Source organism: Globicephala melas, chromosome 16 (assembly GCF_963455315.2).
Source record: "Globicephala melas chromosome 16, mGloMel1.2, whole genome shotgun sequence".
Lineage (NCBI taxonomy): Eukaryota > Metazoa > Chordata > Mammalia > Artiodactyla > Delphinidae > Globicephala > Globicephala melas.
In genome coordinates this window covers 58,474,958-58,497,685 of record NC_083329.1, presented here as the reverse complement: position 1 = coordinate 58,497,685, position 22,728 = coordinate 58,474,958, and the positions used below count along the sequence as shown (strand labels likewise).

At 37.7% G+C, this 22,728-nt stretch overlaps 1 protein-coding gene across 2 annotated transcripts in view; it reads left to right on the top strand.

Annotated features, from left to right (window-relative positions):
- The window catches only part of VCL (vinculin), a 99,600-nt gene that overhangs the window by 27,786 nt on the left and 49,086 nt on the right, over positions 1–22,728 (top strand). For both annotated transcript variants that reach the window (XM_030862673.2, XM_030862675.2), the window contains exon 2: positions 5,571–5,641. In XM_030862673.2, the coding sequence (XP_030718533.2) occupies positions 5,571–5,641 (71 nt within the window). The remainder of the gene's footprint in view (positions 1–5,570; positions 5,642–22,728) is intronic.

Below are 22,728 nucleotides of genomic sequence, written 5' to 3'. Positions count from 1 at the left end.
ACCTGGTGATGTACAGGTTCGAGAAGCATTTGTCAAGTTGATCACTTCCCACTTGTTTGCAAAGTTGTGGCCTGTACTAGGAAATCATATGCTTCCCCATACTAAGGTTGACCTCCAGGAATAATGTTTTTCCACAAGCCGTGAAGATTCCTGCTAGATAACAAAGAGCATTTTGTGAATCCCTTTCTGAATTGCTCTACTCTTTTTATTTGGAAAAGATGGCTGCTGTAGAAACTTTTTGTTTTGATAGTGTGGGGAGAGCAAAGGAAAGCGCATTTCCTGTCATCTCCTGGTCCAGCTCTCCTCAATAGGTTTTGCCAGCTGTTTACACATAGAAGATGCCTTTCTGGTCCTGCATATCCTTAGAAACTGGCTTCTTTGGAAGTTCTTGACTTGATACTTGATACAGCGATAGAACTGAATTGAAAAGATCTAGATCTAGAACAAAGGATGACAGCCTTTGAATAAATGGGCAGGTTAAGTTACATAATCCTCTCTGCCTTCCCTTGGCACACAAAGCCCTTCCCAGGCTGACTCCAGCTTTCCTTTCTAGCCTCATTTCCTTTGCTGAAGGCACACCAGCCTGTTTTTTTTGTCTAGTCAACCGTGTGCTCAAACACATTTGAGGCTTGGTCTGTGCTCTTCTTTGTGCTTGGGCTGTCTGATCCCTCTCTCCTCCATGTGGCAACTGCTGTCTCTCTAGGCCCAGCTCCCTTCTTCTCTGAAGACACCACGTAGCAAAGGTAAAAATCAAGGTTAATCTAGCAGCCATGTGAAGAGTGAATTAGAAGAAGGAGTTTGGAGGCAGGAAGACCAGTTTTAGGAGACAGTGCAAGTCCCATAGACCTCAGCTGTCCAGTATTGTAGCACGTGTGGAATTTAAATTCAAATTAAATGAAAGAAGACAACCTGAAAAGGCTATATACTGTATGATTCTAACTATATGACGTTCAGGAAAAGGCAAAACTATGGAGACAGTAAAAAGATCAGTGGTTTTCAGAGGTTTGGGATGGAGGGATGAATAGGCACAGCACAGGATTTTTAGGGCAAAACCCTGTGTCATACCATGATCATGGATACCTGTCATACATGTGTCCAAACCCATAGAATGTGCAACACCAAGAGTGGAATGTAATGTAAACTATGAATTTGGGGGTGATTATGATGTGTCAATGGTAGGTTCATCAGTTGTAACAAATGTACCACTCTGGTGGGGGGCATTGATAATGGGGGAGGCTATTGGTATGGGGGCAGGGAGTATATGGGGAAATCTCTGTATCGTCTCAATTTTGCTGTAAACCTAAAATGGCTGTTTAAAAAATAGTGTTAATAAAAAAGATTAAAATTAAATAAAAGTAATAATTCAGTTCTTCAGTTGCACGAGCCATATTTCAAGTGCTTAGTAGCCACAAGTGGCTAATGGCTACTGTACTGGATAGCACAAATTAAATAGAACATTTCCATCATAACAGAAAGTTCTGTTGGACAGCATTGCCCAAAATCAATTCTCCGAGTAAAAATGGCATTCATTCTACATAGTCACGTTTTATGTGTTATGCCTTAAAAACAGGACCATTCATTGTGTGTAACCTAATTATAGGCTGAGTGTATTGAAGATCAAAGTGACTGTGGATACTATCACTGCAGTTATGAATGCAGCTTAGAATAATAAATCAGATTTAGTTCACATCACTTAAATACTTAAAAATAGTTTTAAAATAAGTAGCCCTTGGGCTTCCCTGGTGGCGCAGTGGTTGAGAGTCCGCCTGCCGATGCAGGGGACACGGGTTCGTGCCCCGGTCCGGGAAGATCCCACATGCCGCGGAGCAGCTGGGCCCATGAGCCATGGCCGCTGAGCCTGCGCATCTGGAGGCTGTGCTCTGCAACGGGAGAGGCCACAACAGTGAGAGGCCCGCGTACCGAAAAAAAAAAAAAAAAAAAGTAGCCCTTGAGTATGTTTTTATTGTCTATTTCTGTTTCCTCACCAACCCCCTACCTTTACCAAAGAGACCTAAAATAGTTAAATAGAATTCATTCTTTAGTAATTACCTCCACTGGGGTCAGAATAGTTGCTATTGAAAAACTGTTTCAGTGGTTTTGCCTGGTTTACTCATGATTGTTTTATCCTTTCATGTTAAATCTTTGCTATACATCAGCCTTTTAGCATTGCTGCTTTTGAAGACATTTTACTTAATTGACCTACGTGTTATTTTAAATTTTTCCTTCTGTCAGTCCACTCCCCAACCCCTACTTCACCCATTTCAAGAGCAAGTCCCATTAGCTCTTCCTCCAAAAGAACTAATTCTCCATGTCCACTTTTGTGTCTTAGTTTAAGTCACTACCATCATTGCCCTGGACAACTACAGTAGCTTCCTAACTGGTCACTCTGCTTCTCCTTGCTTGCTAAGATCACTTCTCCTTTTAACAGGCAAAATGTCCTTTAAAAAAAAAAACATCATGTCAATCTCTTGTTTAGCACTCCTGCTTCCTGTTGTACTTAGGAAAGATTCCAAACACCTTAACTTGGCCTAAAAGGCTCTTTTGTGATATGACCATTGCCTTCTTACCCAACCTCATCACCACACCTACCCCCCTCACTGAGCTTCAGCCACTCTGGCCTCCTTAAGGCTCTTTTAGTACACCCAAACTTTCCTGCCTTTGGGCCTTTTTCTTGCTTCTCCCTCTTGATTGTTCTTTCCAGCTCTTGCATGAGTAGTTCCTTTTCAGCTTCAGAATCTCAGCTCCAATGTTACTTCTTTGTCCACTGTTTTTTTTTTTTTTTTAATTGGATTGTTTGTTTTATCACTATTGAGTTTTTTAAAAATTATTTAATTTATTTTTATCTTTGGCTACATTGCGTCTTCGTTGCTGTGCAACAGGCTTTTTCTAGTTGTGGCGAGCGGGGGCTACTCTTTGTTGCAGTGGGTGGGCTTCTCATTGTGGTGGCTTCTCTTGTTGCGGAGCATGGGCTCTAGGCGTACGGGCTTCAGTAGTTGTGGCACATGGGCTCAGTAGTTGTGGCTCATGGGCTCTAGAGTGCAGGCTCAGTAGTTGTGGCGCACGGGCTTAGTTGCTCCACGGCATGTGGGATCTTCCCGGACCAGGGCTGAAACCCGTGTCCCCTGCACTGACAAGTGGATTCTTAACCATTGCGCCACCAGGGAAGAAGCCCTGTCCACACTTTTTAAAGTAGGCCCCCTCTACTCCTACCCCATACTCTTTATAGCATCATCTTTACTATTACCTGGAATGATTTTGTTTATTTATTTATTTATTTACTTGTGTGCTCTCTCTCTGTCTACTCGCACTGGAATATAACTTCCATGAGGGAAGGAAACTTATTTTTACTCCCGTTCTGTCTAAAGTACCTGGAACAGTGACTGGCACATGTACTTGCATTCAGTAAATGTTTAATAACACTGAATAACTGAATACTTTCTAAAGGAGATATAAGGGGAACTCTTCCGCACTCGCCTGGCTTGCACACTCTCTCTCTCTTTCTCTCTACCCCTGTCTCTCTTTGGCTCTCTCTATATATGTACACGTGGTGTGTAAAATAAAAGGAATTGCCGTTGCTCTAAGTGTGAATATCCTTGTAGACCCTTTATGCTTAGTATGAACGAGTGACTGTTGCTGCACTTCATCTTTTCCTTCATGAAGTCATGGCCCACAGCTTTTTGAATGGCTGATTTTTGTTAGAAACTATGGTGAACAATACATCTGGAAATATTCTGTCATGTTTTGATCTGAGAAACTCTAGAGAACCAGCTGCTGATTTGAAAGGGTTTTATTATGATACAGACAGTCCATTGTCTACAAAAGCACTGGCTATTACACAGTGGTATATGTGTCTTGCTTTTTTCTGAGCTATTAACTTGAGAGAAAAAACTTGTATTTATTAACTCATGCCTGACTGGTATTCCCTGAGAATAGTTTATTGTGTTATTTGCTTAAGCTGCTTTACTGTGCATTTAGGAATTTTTTAAACTCGTTTTTCTTCTTTAAACTCAATAAAAGTTAAACGGTTAAATAATAGGATTGCGATACTTTCCATTCTGGGTTTTAAAAATTTCACAGATTTCTGCATTAAAATGTGGTTTATATTTATGATTTAATATTCCTAAATAGCTTTATATTGATAAAAGGGTGAATTTCACTATTCCTTATATTAAGGTTTGCTTCTTTTAGAGTGCTTTGTAATATATGATATAGTTAAAGAAAAATTGACATCCAAGCCCTACATAGGAATGATTTTAAAGAAAGTGAGTATGTATACCATTTGTGGTATAATAAATACATGTGCACATGCACACAATCCGGTTAGTGTGGCAGTATTTTGATATGTTTTTAAAATTTTTTGCCATTACTTTTGGGGAAGATTTATATAAAATGATAGATAATTAATAAAATTTTTAGGTAGGAAATAATTACACTTAAGTAACCAAGAGTAACATTTTAATGTTACATTTTAAATTACAAAAATTATATATACACATTTCAGAAAATTAGAAAACAGGAAATACAGATACAAATTCACTCAATTTTGCAAGCATTAATAAACACATTTTGTTTTATATTCTTTCAGTATTTTGCCTTGTACATAATGAGTTTTGGGTTTGTTGTAATCATAGTGTATTTATTATTTTTTATTTCTCCTTTTAAACGAAGTATAATGTCATAAACATTTTCCCATAGTGCTGAGTCTTTATAACCATTGTTTTAATGGCCCTGTAGTACTAAGTCTAAAGATATATCTTAATTTACTTAACTGTTCCTCATTGTTGGTAAGTTATTTTGAAAATGTTTTTGCTTTTTTAACTAACATGATAGTGAATATTTTTGTAAATATTGTGATTACCACACTTGGTATTATTGCTTATAGGGTGTATTCTCATAAGTGGAATTCCTAGATAGGACGTTTTTGTCTGTTAACACATACTAGCAAATGATTTTCCAAAGAGAATATACCAGTTTACATTGCTACCAGCAGGGTGTAAAACTATTCCATTGCAACATTTAGCATTATATATTATTTCTTTTTAAGATGCTCTATGATTAGGGAAAACATCATGTTGATTACTAGTTAAGTTGTGTACTTTCATATGTTTGGTTTCTAGTTTCAGAGTTATTGTTTCACATATTTTTCCAGTTCCAGTAATGTTAGTTTTTTTCTGAATAGACATTTTTAGCTTACCTAACTGGATTCATGTACTTAATGTACTCCATGTACTCTTTCAGAGATGTAGCAGTTTGTCATTAAACATAAATACACACAAACATATATATTCTCAATGATGAATTTTTTTTTTCTCACTGTGCTCAATGATGCCTTCAAATTAATTACTCTGGAACAGGGTTAATACATTATGTTTGCACTCTATATTGTTATCCAAGTGTATTATGGAAACATATGTGGGAGCAATCTTGATAATTTCAAAAAATCCAGAAATTTTCTTCAAATCTATCATTTTCAATGATAATGTGTAATGTATGTGTTTCAAATATGTTTAAATAATAGTTTTAAAAGTCTGAGAATTTAAATTTGAATTGTGAATCGTTTTTCCCTGTAGGTTGGAAAAGAGACTGTTCAAACCACTGAGGATCAGATTTTGAAGAGAGATATGCCACCAGCATTTATTAAGTAAGTAATTAAAGCATTCTTCTATTGCTAAGCAGAATAATCCTCTTGTTAGGAAAGGAAAAATACTGTAGGAGCAATTTTTTTTTTTTAAATATAAAGCTCTGTTTACAGTTGAAATTTTAATTTTTCATTTTTCAGCAGTCAAATTTCCTACTGTTGATTTTATTCATTGGTGTTAGGCATTTTTGACATAATTTTTAATCAAACTGTGACTTCTGAATTTTGTTTTTCAGAATGGAAAGGATTCAGAAACATTCTGACCTTAGCATGCATGAGTCTGGATTGTGTACTAAATACGTTTGCTTGGAGATAACAGTGGATACAAACTTAAAAAAAAAAAGTGTTTTGTCACATATTTCAGTAGCGTTTTAAATTTAAGTTATATTTACATATCACTTAATACTCCTACAAATAATTGCTGGACATTTTGGCCTATCCTATGTAAAGTAAGCAGAGATACTAACTTTTGATTAGTTAAAGCTTCTCAGGTTCTTGATTATGTTGTCTTTGATTAATGACTTTGTTTTTTATGGCAGTCACGTCCTAAGTAAAAGTAAAGCCTGATGCATAAGACAAAAAAAAAAAAAAAAGTAGAACCTCTACAAATCAATAAGAAAGAGATAAGTCTATTCAGTTTTAAAAAACAAGGGCAAAGAATTTGAATAGGCACTTCAAAAAAGGAAATCCAAATGGCCAGCAAACCTGTGAGAAGGTGCTCTATCTCAGTAGTCATCAGAGAACTGCAAATTGTTCTATTATAAGCTCCTAAATTAAGAAGTCTGATAATATCAGTTGTTGGTGTGGATGTGGAGCAATTGGGACACTGCTGCTGGGAATGTAAATTGGTGCAGCCACGTTGGGAAAGAGTTGGGCATTAGTAAAGTGGAAAATAGGCAATTTCTCTGCCTCCCGGTATGTTCCCTAAAGAAACTTATGCCCATGTACACTAGGATCCATATACAAAAATACTGATATCAACATTGTTCATGATGATACCACTGGTCTATCTACAGTAGAATGGATAAAAATGATCATGGTATAGTCATCAATTGGAATATTAATCAGTAATAAAAAGGAATGAGAATATTTCATTTTAAAATGGTTAATTTTATGAATTAAAAAAGAATGAATGAATCTGAAAAATAATTAAGGGAAGTGAATGATAGAGATATAGATATGTAGGTAGGTTCCATTTATTTAAAGTTCAAAAACAAATAAACTGTTGTTTAGGGATGCCTATTTATAAGGTAAAAAGATAAAGACGAATAAGGAAATAATGAACACAGAAGTCTGCATAGTGGTACTCCGGGAGGAAGGAAGAGGGCTCTACTCAGGGAGAGGCATGCAGGGGCTTCTAAAGTGGTAATAATGTTCTATTTCTTGATTTAACTGTTCAGTTACATGAGTGGTTGTTTTATAATCACTCATTATATTATATATATGTTTTGTGCAATTTTCTGTATGTATGTTATATATCACAATTTAAAATAAAGCAAAAAGTGTTCCTTTATTTTTATCCTCCTTATGGTCTATTATTTTCATTGAACAGATGAGAATTTCACCCATATTGGTATCTTCTTATTTCTAACTTACTTTAGTGGGTGCTTCTACAGAACTGTTTCTGTTAATTCTGCAAAATGTTCATCTGTCAGGAAGTAAGGTACCAGAAGCATCTGTTTTTTGCAGAGTCTGTTTTGTGGGAGTCTCTTTTTAAACTTGCCCTCTTTGGACTTGGTGGCATCCTGGGTTTCTTCCAGCTCTAACCAGTATGAGCCTACTTTATTTATGTGCCATTTCATCAGCATGGTAATATTAAGAGTCCTATGCTGTCAGTTAAACATAGTGTAATTAAACTTGCATTTACTGTACATTAAAAACACAGCTCTAGCTTGTACCCATTTGCCCCTCAACCCCTGGAAGGTACAGAGCATGGGGAGATAGTGTATAGGGAGATTCAATATCAGGGAAGTATGTATATGTATAGCTGATTCATTTTGGTATAAAGCAGAAACTAACACACCATTGTAAAGCAATTATACTCCAATAAAGATGTTAAAAAAAAAATATCGGGGAAGTTGGACTTGATGACCCTATAAAAAGTTCCTTTTAACCCTTCACATTCAAGCCTATGAATATCAGTTGACTGGTAAATGAATTTCTTCAGGAAACTCATTTCTGCTTATTCCCAGAAATATACCTTTGAAATATGCTATATGCTCTCTCACAGGCTTCCTTGGGGACTTAGAAAAATTAAGGAGTACCCTAGTTGTGATGATATTTTCAGAAAAGTGGGTAACTTTAAAACAAAACAAAACCTCATTGATCACCCTTGGTGGTAACTAGGACACCAGCCCCTTACTCTGGTAATGGGAAATTTAAAGAAAAGAGGCATTTGTCCTATCTTTCCAGAGGTTCCTCAAAAAATTAAAAATAGATATATCACATGATCCAGCAATTCCACTTCTGGGTATTTATTTATTTTAATTTTTAAATTTTATTTATTTATTTTTATTTTTGGCTGTGTTGGGTCTTTGTTGCTGTGCGTGGGTTTTCTCTAGGTGCAGCAAGCGGGGGCTACTCTTTGTTGCGGTGCGTGGGCTTATTGCAGTGGCTTCTCTTGTTGCGGAGCATGGGCTCTAGGTGCGGGGGCTTCAGTATTTGTGGCCCTTGGGCTCCATAGTTGTGGCTTGCGGGCTCTAGAGTGCAGGCTCAGTGGTTGTGGTGCACAGGCTTAGTTGCTCTGTGGCGTGTGGGATCCTCCTGAACCAGGGCTAAAACCTGTGTCCCCTGCATTGGCAGGTGGATTCTTAACCACTGCACCATGAGGGAAATCCCTGGGTATTTATCTTAAGGAAATAAAATCACTTATCTTGAAAAAAATATCTGCACCCCATGTTGATTGCAGCATTATTTACAATAGTCAAGATATGGAAACAACCTAAGTGTCCATCAATGGGTGAATTGATAAAGGTGTGATATATATATAATATATTATTCAGCCATAGAAAAGAAGGAAATCCTGCTGTTTGTAACAACATGGATGGACCCTGAGGGCATCATGCTAAGTGAAATAAGTCAGAGAAAGACAAATACTATATGATTTATATGTAGAATATTTAAAAAAATGAATTCATAAGTACAGAGAACAGGTGGGTGGTTGCCAGAGGTGGGGAGGTGGGGGGGTGTGCAAGATGGGGAAGGGAGTCAAAAAGTATAAATTTGCAGTTATAAATAAGTCATGAAGATATAATGTACAGCATGGTGAATATAGTTAATAATACTGTATTATATATTTGAAAGTTGCTGAGAGTGGATCTTTTTTGCAGTACGCGGGCCTCTCACTGCTGTGGCCTCTCCCGTTGCGGAGCATAGGCTCCGGACGCGCAGGGTCGGTGGCCATGGCTCACAGGCCTAGCCGCTCCGAGGCATGTGGGATCTTCCCGGACCGGGGCACGAACCTGCGTCCCCTGCATCGGCAGGCGGACTCTCAACCACTGTGCCACCAGGGAAGCCCTGCTGAGAGTAGATCTTAAAAGTTCTCATCATAAGAAAAAAAAAATTGTAACTATCCTTTCTCTCTTGGGCATACTTTATTTCACAGTAACCTAATAGCTCTAGTTGATGGGGGAAATTCTAACCAATAAAAGTGGAATAAATGACAGAATTAGAAAGTCATGATTATGCAATGTTTAATGAAACCACTGATTTAGGTAAGGATCATTAATGGATATGAAACCATTCAGAGGTTTTAACCTTTATCATGCCATTCAGGGAGAACCCTGGTCGCCTTGAGGAGTCAGGGAAAAACATTGTGTTATGACCAACTGAAATATTTACTGAGCAGTGTTTAAAAAGTACACGACTTAATATGCCACACTCTGAAATGTTACCTGAAAATAGCCTGGAGTACAAAAACAATATGGCTGATATTATCAAACAAATTTGGGGGACGAATAAGTATTCCGCAGTTTAAAACATGAGGGCTCTTTATGCTTTTCTTTAGAATGCAAAATGAAGCAAAAAATAACTTTACTAGGTTGGGGAAGGGACAGAGAGGGAAACAGATGGAAGCAATTAATGACATCCTTGGAACTGTTGAGTAGTACATTCTTTTGGGCTGTTTGGTTGATGTTTGGAAGTTTCCAGGGCATGACAGACTGATGCTTCTGCTGTCTCTACTTTGACAAGGACTTCTAAATAGTGTCTGCTTTGACAACGCTAGAAAATAAGTTTAAAAATTTATTCTTGGATCAATCTCTACTCCTAGAATGTTAGAATGTCAGGGCTAGAGAAAACAGAAGACTGTTGATCTCTAGATGGATTTATACATAAGCAATCTGATGTAGATTTAGAGATTTTTCAGGGAAGGATATGTCATTTTCAGAATTTTTGACATTTTCAGGATTTGGGGGGGCTCTCAAAATCAAATCATAGTCTATTTGTGTGACTGGCAATTAAGGGCATGTTGGAATGTTGGAGAATGGTTTAATATCAGTTAAAGATCATACATTTGGGTTGTAACTGTTGATGAGGGACTCCAATGCTTGGGCAATTCCTTACTGTAAAAGTGAGGGCCATTTTAATATAGAACAAGATTTGCATTGTCACAGGAAGGCTTTCTCTTGGGTGGAGCAAAAGTTATCTGATTCCTGACTTTACTGGCAAATAGAGTTTACAATTTACTAATTTTACCAGATTGCATTAATAGCCACAGTGTTGCACAAGAGGTGTAGGGTTGCGTGATGATTGCCACAGAAACTGCTGTGATCTTTGTAGACTTCAGGAGTGCCACGGTCATGCTGTACTGTTAAAATAGTGGTTAGACTCACCCTATAAGAAGTCATTTGGTCCTTTAGAGACTGTCAGCAGGAGATTCAGCTACTGTTCTTTGTGTTTGTACTTTGCATCATTGTCATCAATCATTATCATCAGGCAGCTGCAGCAGCTGTAATAGTTATGTGCGATTTATTAATGGGCTAGACACACTAATTGGTTAATAGAATATTTATTGATTGCTTTCTATGTGTCTAGCATGCTAAGTGCTACATAGAATAGCAGTTTTTAATTGTCCTTATTATGAATGATCACTTGTAAGATGTATTACAAGTTATTTATTAATAGTAATAAAATGCCAAAGTTTGCAAATGCTTTATTTAAAAAAAGTAAATTGAGCATATTCAAGATCACATATATAATAACATTCCTCTCATTCCCACTCACTAGGTTTTGTTTTTTTCCTTTTAACTTTTATTGAAATATAATATATTCACTAGCTTTTTATTATGCTTTCTTTAGTGCAGGAGAAATTAGTGGAAATATCGCTGTTGCGGCTGGAAATTGTGCATAATTGCAGGTACACCCAAAGGGATAGGTCATATATTGAGAGTTTTATTCTTCTGTGTATCATGGAGGCACTAAGGTGAACTGCTGCTACAGAGAGATTTTTAAGAAAGTGCTTTAAGAAATTTCAAATTGAAGAGCTGTAAAACAGACTGACTTTATAATAGGAGAGAAGGAGTGCTACCATTGTAGGTAGGAATAGTAGAAAGAGGCTCATTTAGGAAGTTGGACTTGGGAGGACAGATGTAGGGAAAAAGGAAAGTACTGGAAGTGGGGGCAGGTGTGGGAAGAAAGGAAAATACTCCAGGTGGAATGAGCAGCATGAGTCAGTCATGGGGGCTTTGAGGAGAGAAACAGTCATGGTGGGGGTGGTAGGAACTAAGCTTAGGTAGTTGGGTCAGATGATGAAGCCCTTGAAAGCCAGGCAGAGGAATTTGGAATTGGGTGGTAGGGAAGCTTTGCGCTTCTTGAGCAGTAACTCAAATGACAAGATGAAGGTGGTTTTTCAGGAAGAGTCATAGCCAATACAGGATGAATAATAGGTGCTAGTGAAGGAGAGTAAGCTGTGTGTCAAACTGACCAGATTCATTTCCTGTCAGCAGGGATTTGCTTCAAGCTGATTTCTTAATAGGTAAAAAATGTTTGTGGCAAACTATTTTCTTAGCCTCGGAAAAACTGCTATTGCAGTATACGGTGGAATTTCATTCTTATTTCTGCAATGGAGCAGAAATGGATAAGGAAGGCAGTGCTTGGCCCGTATCCAGGGGTGTTTAGTATCTGAATATATCAAAAGGTGTCACTTGTGAGGTGGTCTCCGTGGTATGAACTCCTTAAAAAGGGCATAAAGCGCTTTGTCTGTTGGCAGGCAAATAGTTTCATTTTAGAACTGTGAAGTGTCGCCACTCTGTCTCAGTGCTGCTCTGAACAGTCTGCTTGAAATCATCAAAACTTGGATTGATTCACCAGTTTGGACTATTTTTGAAACATATTGTAATGTCTAAGCCTATCAAATAAAAGAATGTTCCTAAAATACTTTGTGAAAGGGTGTATGTAGTGGCAATCTACATAATTGCCATTAATCATATTTCCTAGGAAATTGCCATGTTTTAACCCTTAAACTTTATTAGTTAAGCACAATTATGGTCTGTATTTGTACAATTTTACCTTGACTGATACTCATGTACAAAGAAGAAATTTGAAAAGGATTTAAACATGCTTACACTTAATTTAGATTTCTTTTGACTTAAAGTAGTAGTGTCATGTTTTTAGATCATAAGCCCTCATATTTAGCTTTTTTCTTTGCTTTTGATCTTGAACAATCAGAATAATTTGTGAGGAAATTTGAATTTTCAAACACTCTTTTTGGTGAAAGTGGCCAGAATATCTTTTTTTTTTTTTTTTTTTTTTTTTGCGGTACACAGGTCTTTCACTGTTGTGGCCTCTCCCGTTGCGGAGCACAGGCTCCGGACGCGCAGGCTCAGCGGCCATGGCTCACGGGCCCAGCCGCTCCGCGGCATGTGGACTCTTCCCAGACCGGGGCACGAACCTGTGTCCCCTGCATCGGCAGGCGGACTCTCAACCACTACGCCACCAGGGAAGCCCCAGAATATCTTTTTAAAGTATTAATTTTTGGGCTTCCCTGGTGGCGCACTGGTTGAGAATCTGCCTGCTAATGCAGGGAACATGGGTTCGAGCCCTGGTCTGGGAAGATCCCACATGCCGCGGAGCAACTAGACCCATGAGCCACAACTACTGAGCCTGCGTGTCTGGAGCCTGTGCTCCGCAACAAGAGAGGCCGCGATAGTGAGAGGCCCGCGCACCACGATGAAGAGTGGCCCCCGCTTGCCACAACTAGAGAAAGCCCTCGCACAGAAACGAAGACCCAGCACAGCCAAAAATAAATAAATAAATAAATAAAATATTAATTCTTTGAGCATACCACTCAATGCACTGTGCTTCTCTGGGGCTAATGTGTGATTCTAATTTTTGTTTTTTAGTTTTTTATTTTTATTTATTTATTTATTTATTTTTGCGGTACACGGGCCTCTCACTGTTGTGGCCTCTCCCGTTGCGGAGCACAGGCTCCGGACGCGTAGGCTCAGCGGCCATGGCTCACGGGCCCAGCTGCTCTGCGGCATGTGGGATCTTCCCGGACCAGGGCACGAACCCGTGTCCCCTGCATCGGCAGGCGGACTCTCAACCACTGCGCCACCAGGGAAGCCCTATTTTTTGTTTTTTAAACTTTGAGTTTTTAGTGATCCTTCCATTGCTACTTTAAGAGAAGATTTTTGTTACTTAACATAGATGACCAAGTAACTATGAGATAATCATTCACATCTGTCAGCTGACTTGTTGCATTTTTGACCTAGAGCAAGCACTCAAACTTTAAATAGTTCACCTTTGAACTTGCCACATTAAACATAGTTGAGTACTACTATTTTTCACAGACTTTCTCAAGCAAAAGTGATTTAAGTTTTGAGTCTTTTCAATAATGAACTCTGGGTATTTTATTAACTTGTGGAAGAGTTCTAAACAACTTGGCAGGGATTTAACCCTTATTTTAATTTGTATACACTTCATGATTAAGAAGTAAGCAAATAATACTTTAAACATGTAATACTTTGGTTTCCATTGTCAACAGAGTGATCAGTCACATGATTGAAGGGAACTCAAGGGGCCGAGGGAACTCACATTTATTGAGTATGTATTATTGGGAGAGGTACTTACATATTTTTATTTTCTCATGTAATTCTGAGAACATCAACTTCAAGGTATTAATACATTCATCTTACGGATAAGAAAACTGAGGTTTGACAAACTTTAACTCACCCAAGTTTGCTCAGCATGTAAGTGGCAGAACATGTTTCCTGTTGGTGGTCTCGTGGCTTCCAAGTCCATGTTCTTTCCATAATCTGACTTCCAAGAAGTCAGGTGGTCCACCACTCTCTTTCCAGGCACTACTAACTTTATACTACTCGTAGAGGATAACGATTTACAGTTTTCCTGAGTATTTCCAAAGAAGGAATTTTATGTATGTAATTTGTGATGTACTGCAGTGTCTTACACCTCCTTAAGCTATAAAGAAGTTAAAGTCATAATATTTTAAAGTTAAAAAGAATCATAGAGATTATTTAATCCAACTGCTTTATTTTATAGATGAATTGAGGCCGTTGGCTGCCCCAACCCTACCCTGCAAATACAAACAGAAACACTCAAAGTAATTAGACACTAGTATTCCCTTAATGATTACCTTGACTATATAGGTCCAATCTCAAATTAAGAAGTTCTCAAGGTTTAAGTTTTTTTTTCTTACCTCTATTTAAAATCTTTCTTGTTCTTTCCTTAATAGAAGCAAAAGAGCCTTGTAAAAATAGCTCTATTTCTTGAGTACCTTTTATGAGCTGGGTACTTTATACTGTGGTTTTTGTGTGTGTGTGTGTGTGTGTGTGTGTGTGTGTGTGGTACTAGGGCCTCTCACTGTTGTGGCCTCTCCCGTTGCGGAGCACAGGCTCCGGACACGCAGGCTCAGCGGCCATGGCTCACAGGCCCAGCCGCTCCGCGGCATGTGGGATCTTCCCGGGGCACGAACCTGTGTCCCCTGCATCGGCAGGCGGACTCTCAACCACTGCGCCACCAGGGAAGCCCTATACTGTGTTTTTTAATGCACCTCGTCTTGCAGTTGAGGAAGCTGAGAGTCAGAGAAGCTCACAGTAACTTGTTGAAAGTTACCTAGTACATAAACGGCAGAGGTAAGAGTCAAACCCTAAACTATCTGACACCAGGCTTGTACTCAATCCAGTATGCTAAGACTCTTTCTCACCCTTCCTTGTAAGAATCTCTTCTCATAATGTAATAGTTATTGTGAGGCTTAAATGAGTGAGATAATGTATGTGAAAGTACCTGAAAAAAAAAGATATTTGGTGAAAATTAGCTTTCTTCTTGAGCTTCTCAATCTTTTTTTCTCAGTCATTTTCTCAAAATAAACTCAGTTACTTTTTAAGCTTTTTCATAGAAAAATTTCCTCTCATTTATTGTCTCCTGTAGTAAGACCTTGTTAAAAAAAATCTGATTGCTTGTTTTCATTTAATACTTTTTCTGTATCTGTTGAGATAATCATGCAGTTTTTATCCTTTCCTCTATAAGATGGTCTCTGGTCTACTCCATAAGTATCAACTGTTCTGATGGTGAACCGTCTATGCATTTCTTTCTTTCTTTTTTTTTTTCAGCCACATTACACAGCTTGCAGGATCTTAGTTCCCCTACCAGGGATCGAACCCCGGGCCCCAGCAGTCAAAGCGTCGAGTTCCCCCATCTATGCATTTCTAAGATAAACCCTATGTAGTAGTGATTTAGAAAAGAATATACAGTGCTAAATTCTACTTTAATATTTTAAAAAGATTTTGCTTCTTTGTTCATGAGGGGTCTTGATCTATAATTTTCTTATTTTGTTTCTTATTCTGTTATCAAGGTTATTTTAGTTTCATAAAATAAGATTTCTAGTCTTTGAAACATTTTATATAAGAAAAGGATTGTCTGTCCTTGAAAGTTGGGCAAAACTTGTATCTAAAACTTTCTTGGGTCTGGTGTCCTTTAGAGGAAGAAATTTGATTACTCTTTCAGATTCCTTTTATTATCTAATTCAGGTTTTAAATTCATTTTGAGTCAACTCTGATAATCTGATACTTTTCTAAGAAATTATGCATTTCCTCTAACCTTTTTTGTTCAGTATTATCTATTTCTACCTTTTTTTTTTCTTATCACTCTTATGGGAGATTTATGTTTTATTAGTTTTTTCCCCAAAGATCTATTTCATTAAATTCTGTTCTTAGGTTCATTATTTATTTTGTTAGGTTCATTATTTGAATATCTTATTTTCAATATTTCTATCTTTTAGTATTTCTTGTTTTTAAATAAATATAATATTTTGGGCTCTCAATTTTGCTCTGATTACAAGTTTAGAAACAGCTGTGTAGGTACTTTAATAGTTGTTCAGCCCTAAATATTTTGTAATTTTGTTGTGAATTCCTCTTACCCATGTACATTATTTAGTAGTACATTTAAAGATTCTTTCTACTACAGGCATATTTCAGAGATGTTGTGTGTTCAGTTCCAGATTACCATAATATTCGCAATAAAACAAGTCACATGAATTTTTTGGTTTCCCAGTGCATATAAAAGTTTTTTATACTACACTGTAGTCTGTTAAGTGTGCAATAGCATGTGTCTAAAAAAACAATGTACATACCTTAATTTAAAAATATTTTATTGCTAAAAAATGCCAAAACAATCACAGTAATAACATCACAGATCACCATGACAAATATCATAACAATGAAATATTTTGAAATATTGTGAGAATTACCAAAATGTGACACAGAGACATGAAGTGAGCAAATGATGTTGGGAAAACGATGCCTGTAGTCTTGCTCAACACAGGGGCCACAAACCTTCTCATTTGTAAAAAACACAGTATCTGCTAAGTGCAGTGAAGTGAAGTGCAATAAAATGCGGTATGCTTATATCTTTTAATTGTTATATTTCTAATTTAATTGCTTTGTGCCCAGAAGTCTTGGTTGGTATGTGATCAATTCTTCGAAATTATTCTGTGACATAATAAGTGGTCAGTGTTGGTAAGTGTACTACTGTGTGTGCTTAAAAAGAAAGTGTATTCTCTTCTGCTTGGGTATAGGGTTCTCTTTTTATCAATTAGGTCAACATATAAGTATTATTGATCAGACTTCTATAGTCTTGCTATAAATCATAAACTGTTTATGATTGAGGTCTGTTGAAATCTATAATAATTGTAGATTTGTCAGTTTTCCTCATAATTGTCAGTTTTAACTTTATATATTTCAAAGCAATATTATAAGTGGTTACAAGCTTATGATTCTCTTGGATCCTAAATTCTGTTAATTATTTTTTTATTATCTTTTTTTAGGATGATTGTTGACTGCTGTTTAGCCTACTGTTGACTTTTATCTCCAGATTTTGTTCTTTTTTTTTTTTAAACCACATCCTAGTTTTTGTCAGTTTTCCTCATAAGTAAAAATATTCTCTCATTGTGTGTCTATTCCACTTCACTTTGTGTTTAGGTATTTACACCTCTAGCTCATTCATTACATTCCGCTGTAGAACAGTGATTATCAACTTTTTTCAGCATAAGGAACTTCAAATAATAATGGTGAGACTCTTTATTATTAGTTGATTAAGAATGTATAAGAATAAAAGTCACAATGAATTTGTAATGTTTTAAAATAGATTTTTATTTTATTCATCACGACAGCATCAACATACATTTGAAAACTACTAGTATCTGCAAGACGCACTTGCTTATATGTTTATCTGTTTCTGCTGTAACCACAGCATGAGTTGGAGGAAGGACCAGAGGAGCTGATAGACCTGTAGGTAGCAGAGTTCTTGATTGAACCTTGCAGGATCAGAATCTCTTCTCCCTTCACAGATGCTAGATTTGAACAAGGGGTGAAAGAAGGTGGGGAGAAAGACTAGGACTAGTCATTCAGGCTTTATAGGATTCAAAGGTTGTGACTCATAAGCTGCCAGCAAGACTTGAGGAGGATGTAGCTTGGGCAGCAGTGACACTTCGAACCTTCCCATCCCCGACATGCTGCTTCCCTTTCAGTTATATCTGGGCTCTGGCAGAATCCTGTTTTGTTTGAAGGGAAGTTGAAACTGGCTACATACCCTCCTAATCTCATCTGAAATAAAAGAATTTAGTGAGCCTTTGATGTTTATGTGTGTTTTAGCTTTGTTATCTCAATGTACATGTTCTAGCAAAAAGAGTGTGGTGTTGCTGTTAAAGGGTTTTGAATGTTTTCAGTATGACTCATTGTGGTTTTTAAGTTTAGTTTTGGGTGTACACATGCAGTGTCTGGTACTGTCACTGAGTTAGGTCAGGGAAAGGAATAATTTGTGGATGAGGCCTGTAGGATCTTTAAATCTAGGAGCACAGGGTTGGAACAGGATGTTATAGTGTTACCACACAGTATACACAGGGGTGAGTTGGTGCTGGGCACTTGCTACTTGAACTAGATTAAAGTTTGTCATTGTACTCAGTGTTCCTAACTTCCTCCTAAAAACTAACTGCTTGTAGCCTTCACTCAGGTTTCTGAATGACTAATGGCCAAGACTCCTTGACCTTTCTCAAAATGGCAGTGCCAGGAGCAAAGCGTATTGGCTGGTACTGGGAAGCCACGGAATGACTCTGCTTTTTGCTATTTTAAAGTAAGATTAGTGCCAAATGGCTAGTATATAAAAGAATACTTTATTTTCACACATCTCCCTGAGTCTTTTGAAATCTTTACATATATTATTATCAGTTTTAAAATCATATGTATATGCACTAAAATATACGGGGATGGAATGAGTTGTATAGAGGTATACAACTAGAGGCCATACGTCCTATTTGAGGGATACTAGAAAGACTGCATTATCACTTGCTAATACCTGGAATTTCATTAGAGCTCATTCTTCAGGTTAACAGTTTAAATGCTTGAATACATAGCGAAGGGAGAATCTTTGAGTCATCAGCAGTTATTTTTACTGATCTGCAGTTAGGTTCTAAATGTGGGAAAGCAGAGTGTTTGAGGGCCTGCCCCTTACCCCCAACCCCTGGCCTCTCACCCAGGCCTTATATTTATGAAGGGCCTGGACTTCAGTATTTTCTTCAAATGGTATACGTGTAGTCATAGAGGAAGAGAGGGATTCTTAAAAGAAGATGTTTATCGTGCAATTAAAATTATTCAATGTAACGACTTAAATATACCACCATGTTTATGACCTTGTTTTGGCATTTCTTCATTTTTAAATATGATGGGCTTCTCAAACTTGGAAGTAATATGGGCCTTTCTTGATCTCTCAGAGACCCTGCCCAGTTGGGAAGGGAAGGAGAGTCTCAACATGGGTTAAGAAGACAGCAGGAATAGCCCGGCCAGTCGATTTTGCCTGCCAGATAATTATGCCAGGGCCAGCCTGGTTGGAAATGGACATGCTGGGTGCCATGGCCACAGTGGCGGAAAGCCTCACCCACCAGCTGACTGTGTTCTTTCTTCCTCCCACCTGTTTCCTTCCTATCTACCAAGTGTTGTCTGTGCTTTTTGTGATTGGATATGCTTATGGTCTGACCAGCTCTCTCTCTTGAAAGGACAGGTCCCAAGCGGTAAACACCTGCTTCCTTGGATGTGCTCCAGGGTAATCTGACTTCCATGATGTCAGATTTTCAGGTGTTCTGCTCCATAGCACTGCAGTCTTTAGTAAGCAGAATGCATTTTTTGTGATAGTGTTTATAATCTAAATGGCTATACTGTCTAAGGTCAGGTTTTATTAAAACAGTGAATTTGGTATGGGGTAGTTTCCACCCCACCCCCCAACATGTTTTTTGGGGGTGGGGTGAAAGTTTAACTTGTTGAATGTTTTAGAGAGCTTTTTGATTTAAAGTTATACAGCAGTATATGTCTAAATAGGCCCATCAGACTCTCTCCTTTAAGGAGGCATACCTTGTTTCATTGCACTTAACTTTATTGTGCTTTGCAGATACTGCATTTTTCACAAATTGAAGGTTTGTAGGAACCCTACACTGTCAGATGATGGTTAGCATTTTTTAGCAATAAAGTATTTTAAAATTAAGATATATACATTGTTTTCCTTAGGCATAATGCTATTGCATTCTTAATAGACTACAGTGGAGTGTAAAAATAACTTTTATATATTTACAGTAGAGTGTAAACATAACTTTTATATGCATAACATTTATAGACTACAGTGGAGTGTAGACATAACTTTTATATGTGTTTATATGCACACAAAACATTTGTGTGTCTCACTTTATTGTGATATTTGCTTTATTTCTGTGGGCTGGAACCAAACCCTCAGTATCTCCAAGGTCTGCCTGTATTATTTTGTCCAAAGCTGTCTCTCTCCCTTCCTCATCTAAATCAGTGAGCTGGGATATGATAACTGATTTTTTTTTTTTTTGCGGTATGCGGGCCTCTCACTGTTGTGGCCTCTCCCGTTGCGGAGCACAGGCTCCGGACGTGCAGGCCCAGCGGCCATGGCTCACGGGCCCAGCTGCTCCATGGCATGTGGGATCCTCCCGGACCAGGGCACGAACCCGCGTCCCCTGTATCGGCAGGCGGACTCTCAACCACTGCGCCACTAGGGAAGCCCATGATAACTGATTTTGACAGAAGCCGATTGAGATTGTTTGGCTTCAGGGTGAGGAAGTTACCTGTCCTTTGTGATAGTGAACTGCCCTCCCTAGTCAAACCAGGTCTATTGCAAATACATGTTATTGTTCACAGAAAGGACTCTTGACTGTGTGTGTGCATGCATGTGTTCGTGTGTGTGTGTGTGTGTGTGTGTGTGTGTGTGTGTGTGTGAGAGAGAGAGAGAGAGAGAGAGAGAGAGAGAGAGAGAGGGAGGAGAGAGGTGGGGGGAGCGGAGAGAATGTTATTCCATTGGAAAAACAACTCAGAGATGCTGTGAGGAGAATCATCATTATAAGTAGTACTGAACTTCTGAGGGCAGAAGCAGTGTTGTCTTCACCTTCTCTATCACAACTGTCCTAATCTCTTAGGTAAAAATGACTACTTCCACTTTTGTGTCCCCTCAGCATGTGCTGGGCATACTTTTAAATACTAATTTGTATTTGTTTATATGTATGTCTTGTCCTACCAAGGTGGTAACCCCTTAAAAGTAGGGACTTAAAAAAAGTCTAGGGAGTTCCCTGGTGGTCCAGTGGTTAGGACTCGGCACTTTCACTGCTGTGGGCCTGGGTTCAATCCCTGGTTGGGGAACTAAGAGTCCCGCAAGCCGCACAGTGTGCCCACCCCCACCCCCTGCAAATCTAGTTCTAGGACTTGTGTAGCAAGTAGTAGGTCTTCAGTATGTTAAATGAACAAATTTATGAAAAAATTAAACTAAAGGAATTTAAGATTCTCACTTCTGGATGCAGTCTAGAAGAACCTTTAAAAATGTCTTGTGGCAATGAATCTTTATAATCTCTAGATCTGTTATCCTTTTATTTTTCTTAAATAAAAAATTCAGCATAAGTTAAAGCGTCTTGATTAGTGATAATTGAAATCACATGGAACTGAGTAGTTTGGAACCTTTCCATCTCTTAAATTGTGTGGGTTTATATCATGTAGTAATTCTGTGAAGAATGGATTAGAGGGTTATGAGTGGGTCCTGTGAGGCTGTCATTGGTCCATTGATCTAAAGCATAAGAGCTTCCTATTAATTTAGGTTGAAGACTCAGAGGCAGAGAGAAGCCTTAAAATGTGCTAGTTGATTGATTTAAAGTAGCTAAATCAATATTATTAGTATATAGTCAAGATCTATAATTATTTAGGAAATGGACCTTATCCCTACTGTCATCCTCTAAAATGCTTTTTAAAAATTCAGATTTGTATTAAAAAGTAGAAGATCTCTTTAAGAAGTCAGGCAGCTTGAATGTTTAAATAAAATCTCATTTTCCACAGACAAGACAGACTCTTTCCTGTTTCTGCCTACTGGTTAGTCATGGTGGGATTTGTTTGGCTTTATGAATGCCATTAAATTTTAATGTACAGATCAGATGTCTCATTGTAGGTAAAAGGAAAGGGTGTAGTGTCTGTTTTGGCCCTATCATTTTACCACACAAGGGAACCATTAGTGGAGAATCAAATTGATTCCTGTAAAGCTTTTCCATTTCATCTTTTTTTTTTCTTCTTTCCTTTCTCCATGATGGTTATTCCTTTCATTTATTTTTTGCTTTTTCCAAATTTGAAACACTTGTGCAGTAACTGTATCCTTTCAAATAGGTGTAGTTGCATTCTGTGGTGCTTATGTTTGTTTGCTATAATTTCATCAAGGTTCATGTTACCTGGAAATAAAATTAAGTTTGTGACCTTTTAAAGTTAATGATTTCTATGGCCAGATGGTTTCATGATCTCCTGTACTTGGTGAAAATCCATTCATTCATTCAATAAATGTTTATTGAGCATTTATTATGTGTCAGGGATTCTACTCTGTGAATATAGGATATATAGGGTCCTTGACCTTGCTGAACTTACATTCTTGTGGGAGATAGCAAAAACAAAACTGGGAGGGTTTATGTCTCATGGGAGCACATAAGAAAGGTACTTATAGACTTATAGGATGGTTTCATGAAGGAACAGTCATTTAAAAATGGTACCTAAAAGAATGAGTAGGGGTTAGTCAAGCAAAAGAGGAGAGAGAGAGAGAGAGAGGTTTCAGCTAGAGGGAATGGCTGTAAAAAAATATCTTGAAGCATGAGGCCAGTGCTCTTTAATAAGTGGCTGACATCCCTAAAAGACTTTCGAAACACTTGAATATTTTTGAATACCTTGGATATTTTAAAGTTTTCATTTAAATATTTTTAAATCATAAGTTTAGTTGCAAAGCATGTGTTTTCTGCCCTGTTGTGTGTTATATACACATCTTAAATATGTTTCTCTGTAAATTTAGCTCATTTAATTTGTGGAAAACATCTGCCACAGTCCTTCGCAAAACCAGTTCTCATTGTCTAACTAGTCAGCAGAATCAGATTTACTTTTTATTAACTTTGTGTTTTAAAAAAGTTCTTGCTTTTAGTCAGTCAGTTATCTTTTAAAGATTTAAACAATAAGAAAAAATGTGTTTATATATTGATGCACATATTTACCATTTTGTGCTCTTCATTTGTTTCTGTAAATCCAAACTTCTATCTGGTATAATTTTCTTTCTTCCTG